Source organism: Humulus lupulus, unplaced genomic scaffold (assembly GCF_963169125.1).
Source record: "Humulus lupulus unplaced genomic scaffold, drHumLupu1.1 SCAFFOLD_1011, whole genome shotgun sequence".
Lineage (NCBI taxonomy): Eukaryota > Viridiplantae > Streptophyta > Magnoliopsida > Rosales > Cannabaceae > Humulus > Humulus lupulus.
The window spans coordinates 1,374-6,467 of record NW_026908852.1 but is presented as its reverse complement, the minus strand read 5'-3'; the positions used below and the strand labels follow the sequence as shown (position 1 = coordinate 6,467).

At 31.7% G+C, this 5,094-nt stretch overlaps 1 protein-coding gene across 1 annotated transcript; it reads left to right on the top strand.

Moving 5' to 3' along the window:
* The first annotated feature begins 2,121 nt into the window (after positions 1 to 2,121).
* Positions 2,122 to 3,452, top strand: LOC133812336 (nucleoside hydrolase 5-like). Its single transcript, XM_062246283.1, has 3 exons — positions 2,122 to 2,126; positions 2,213 to 2,309; positions 2,972 to 3,452. The coding sequence occupies exons 1-3, from the start codon at positions 2,122 to 2,124 to the stop codon at positions 3,155 to 3,157; spliced, it is 288 nt and encodes a 95-aa protein (XP_062102267.1). The 3' UTR covers positions 3,158 to 3,452.
* Positions 3,453 to 5,094: the final 1,642 nt, after the last annotated feature.

The window sequence follows — 5,094 nt, the reverse complement described above, 5'->3', positions numbered from 1 at the left end:
GTTTTGACTGTTAGTTTCAGTATTTTGAATTTTTTGTACAATTTTTTAGGACTTGGCATTTGGTTTATCACTTTCAGCACTGCTTGGGGATAATATCTACAACTTTGGCGAGCTGTTGGCACATCCTATTGTAAGAATATCTCTGCCCTACTCTGTGTGTGTGTGTGTAGTTTTTCCCTTCTTTCTACTCAACTTTCCTTAGTTGCTCTACTTTTTTTTTTTCCCATTTTACAATTGGAAATATTTCATGTTGAATGTGCTTGTGATGTGTAACAATTTTCCATTTTGGTGATTTAAAGTTCGTTCTTCTCTGGATTCTTGTAGTGCCTTGACATACTTACCTACCCTCTTATATATATATCATCCTGGGGTGTATTAGTACAAGGTGAAATCCTTATTAGTATCTTATTGAAAAAAATCCTTTACATCACCGGTAGTGGTTTACAAGGGATGGCATGTATAGGGATGATATTCTAAATCCATTAGCCATGTATCTTTCTTACTTCTCATTATTTGTTCTTGTTATTTATTGATTTGTTTTTGTGGTCTTATTTTTTTAGTCTTATTCTTGTGGTACATGTAGCTCATCTAAACTTTAGTTAACAAGAAAGAGTAAAAACATGATAAAACTGAAGCAATTGTATTATTAAGACATAAATAATATATACAAGTCATGTTTATCAATAGTTATCTAAATAAGAAACTGTGGAAATATTGAGTTTGAAGACACTTAAAAATCAATCCCAGGAAAAAAAAACAAGCAATCTTACTTCACTTAGAACCCCCATAAAATACAATGAGAAAACCCTTCCAAAGCCTCTCTATACATTCTTGTAATAATATTGGTGTTTTTATTTTTAAAAACTCATGTTGAAAATATTTGAAAAAAATAAGCAATAGTTGACATTAAATCAGATTTTATTTAATTAAACAAGAAAAGGGAGATAAAAATACATATGTCTGTATATGTGTATATGCACACATATGCACACATATTCTACTCAGGAAACACTATGTTCTGTCTTGCTAATGACATATATGTCTCAGAATTTTTTTCTGCTCATATTTATAACTTTTGCTTAATATATTCTACATATATTTATATGTGTATATAATCTTTTGGGTTAATAGCTGGAACTAGAAATTAATAAAAACTAGCTTGGTTAAATACTAAAATACTTCAGCTATTAGTTTTAAATACTAAAACCGAAAGTTTCAACATATTTTCACTCCAAGAATTATGGTAGGAGAAGTATCACAATTTTCATCTCTGTCTCCTTTGATAGCTTGTTTTGTTCCCTGAATAAAATGGGTACTGGTTGACCTCATTTTGTCTTGTTTCTATGGGAAACAAAGTTAATTTAACAGATGGTCTTGAAGGGCTGGCTGGGCGGACTGTTGCCTTGGCATTTGTTGGAATGTCAATTGCAGTGCTTCCAATATGTTCTGGTTAGTATGAATCTTCTTGAAATTAGAATATGATGTTTGAATTTTAAGAATTAACAGTTGGATAATTTTCTATTTTACTTGTTTCTTGGTTTGAGCATATAGTTAGTATTTTTTATTTTGTATAGATGTGATCTCAATCATTAGGCCAGAAGTAAATGAGGGTTTGAATAAGTATCCATATGTTAAAAAGCTATGTTAAAGAACAGTTGCTAACACTTGGTATATGTTTGTCTCAGTATCTTATGCTCTGTTATGAGTTTTCTGGTTTTGTTGATATGATTCTTTCTGTGGTTTTTGTTGTAGGTTTTAAGTGATCCTCAGAAGAGAGCCATATATGATCAATATGCTGAAGAAGGTCTCAAAGGACAAGTGCCACCCCCTGATGCAGCAGGGGGATTCCCTGGTGGTGGTGCTACTTTCTTTCAAACTGGGGATGCTACTTTCTTGCTTTAACTAAAGGTAATCAAATTTCAGTCTTCTTCTTCTTCTTCTTCTCATATGTATTGAATCTAATTCAAAGTATTGTATTGTAATGTTTATTGGTTTGAAACTTTGTTTGTTTATTTGTTCCATGGCTTAAACACAAACCTTTTCTCAAGCAGAATTTGATAGCTTTCATCAAGTTTGGTGAGGACTGCATACTTTTCTGGGGTGTAAATGATCACAGTGAAAATGGTGTTGAAAAAAAACTTCTGGGTTATTTTTTTTCTACTCCTTTTAGGATTTCCAGCTAATTTGCTGCAAAACGCGCTCCTCGGCCTAGGCCTCGCCGGATTCTCTTGGATACAAATGTTGATACGGATGATTTCTTTGCTCTGCTCTACCTCTTAAAGCTTAACAGATCAGAGTTTGAGTTAGAGGTAATTTAAGTCTTCTTTTGGTAACAATAATCTTTTCAGTCTTCACGATTTGTCTATTACAAAGTTGAATATAGTATATCCAACTCAATATTAGCCACTTAAAGGTTGGACAGCAGCACAAATATGAAAAAGTACATCTTTTTTCCCTTTCTATACTGATTCAATGAGTAAATTACGAGTAGATTATTTCATATTGACAATTACGTATTTTAATCCTTGATAACAAGTCATTGAGTTTTCTTTCTTTTCTTTTTCTTTTCTTCTGGTATTGATGATGATAAGTAGTAAAATAAAAAACCCTGCTTTTTTTCTGGACTTGAATCTCTCAAATATTTGGTCCTACTAATATTTATGTATATATGGTCAAAGGACAAAAGAACTCTTGGCCTTAGGACCATAATGTCGGATCAAATAATTCAATGCTGGCAGTTAACTTGGTCCTAGTGTTTTACCAATTACTATAATAACATCTTTTACTTTTAAAAGCTTCTTGCTTTGCTTTTTCTGACTTTAGCTCCCAAAGTCTCCAATTTTTTGAGCTCTCTTAATTCTCATTAAAAAATCTCTCTCCTCAAAAGCTAATTTATTTTCGAACCATATATAGTACATAACCAACTTACAACATAGTGACACATAAGAATTTTCTTTTTCTTTTTTATTAGGGTGTGACTATCAACATAAATGCCTGGACTGATGCTGGACATTCTGTGAATCAAATTTATGACATCCTTTACATGATGGGGCATGATGATATCGCTGTTGGAGTTGGTGACGAAGGTGGAATACTAAAAGATGGTACCATTCTTCCTAATGTTGGTGGATATCTTCCCATAATAGAACAGGCATGAGCTCATTGATTTCCTTCTACATGTTTGATTTTTGTTTTTCCTCATAAAAAAACTTAGTACATTGCCATAACATGTATATCATACAATCTCAGTTAAAGGCCACTCTAATTTGTGTTTAGTTTATGTATGTCAGGGTGTTACAACCACTGGGGGATGTAGATATAGACAAGCTATCCCAGTAGGTATTGGAGGTCGTCTGGATGTTGATACAAATTTTGGCATTAGAAAAGCTTTTCTTCCTCAGGTATATATAAACTTTTATTTCCACTGATCTGTTATGCTTATTCTATGTATGATAAAAGAGATGTTTGCTTGAGTTAAGTTGGTAATTGGCTATCTTCCAGGGAGAATAGAATGTGGTTTATTAGTTATTAGAAGTGGAGAATCAATCTTTTTGCATTGTAAATTTGAATCTCAATGAATTGTTAAAATTATTTACTAACATAAATGAATCTCAAATATTTTTTTATGACTTTGGGAAGCAGGAGATATAGACCTATTAAACAACCAACTACTCAGCAGGTAATGTATGAGAAAATATCTGCAGGTCCTATAACTGTTATGGTTATAGGAGCATTTACAAACTTAGCCATTTTCCTTATGAGAAATCCACATTTGAAGAAAAATGTGGAGCATATTTTTGTCATGGGGGTTAGAGTGAGATCAAAGAACCCAACAGGTTATTATTAGTCTTATGACTTCCTACACTTTGGTTTTGAGGGTACTGCAAGAGTACTGATAGAGTGGCTATTAAGCATGTGAACAATTGAATTCATAGCTTGTTGCAGTAATTAGCTAGAAAAGGAAAGCCAGACTTGTTCTGTTCTGCTTCTAGTTTTATTGATGTTGTTATGTCTACCATTTCTCTTGCTTCTGATGGTACATTTAGGTTTGCTTCTGATGTTGTATTTCCTTTGATAATTCTAGATATGCATGTGTTTTGGTTTCCTCTATTTTTATAGCTTAGTACTAGACCTTATATGCCTAAATTAGTATAGCACATAACGTTATGCATACAAGAAACAGATGGCAGAAAATGAAATAGATTTTTTTTTTGCTTCTGGCTTGCAACTAAAGTTGAATGATTAAGCATAAAGTATGATTGAGTTCTTCTATATCATATATGGACCTTTTCTTCAAAAATCATAAACTTGACACTAAAGCCAAGAGTTTAGAACACAAACAGGAAACAAAAATTTAAGACATACCAGAAACCGTTTCCTCAAAACATCGATTCTTTTCATGTTTGATTTTTTATTTTATTGTTTTTCTTTATGATTTTGTTGTATAAGAAGTCAAAGTGTGAATCTGTTTTTATTCTTTAATTTTTTTGGGGATATATTGACAGAATTTAGAGTTCTGGAATCAATTCTTCCTCACATACTTTTTGATCATTGAGAATGATATATTTGTTATCTTGATACATTTCACAAGCCTTGTTTTAAGTTGCATGTTTTGTTGCTTCAGTCGTTGTTTTGCATGGTAGTACATCTTGCTATACCCTACTGTTTCTTCAAGTTTTGGAGTTATTACTAATTTAATTTAAACTTTATATGCTTACAGGTGGAAACTAGCTTAAGTCTTATGTTCTTAATAATAAAATGACTTTTTTTTACAATGTGCAGGTATATTGAGATGATTTCTTTGGAGCAATTCTTGACAACATTTGTAGTTGAGGCCTTTAGAATGGAAGAATGTATTTCACTAATTTTTGTATACATTTCTTGTTTTGTATTTAGTGATAAAGGAATCTGAATTGGGCATAAATTATGTTGTAATATGATTTCTTAAGCCTAGACTAGTAGACTAAATATTGTAATTACATTTGAGTAATTAATAAAAATCTATTTATGTTACCTTATTTGGCTTCAACTTTCATATTTGTTTTCCTAGTTTTGTGTAAGTAAAAAAAGATTATGTTTCTCTAAGCTAATATA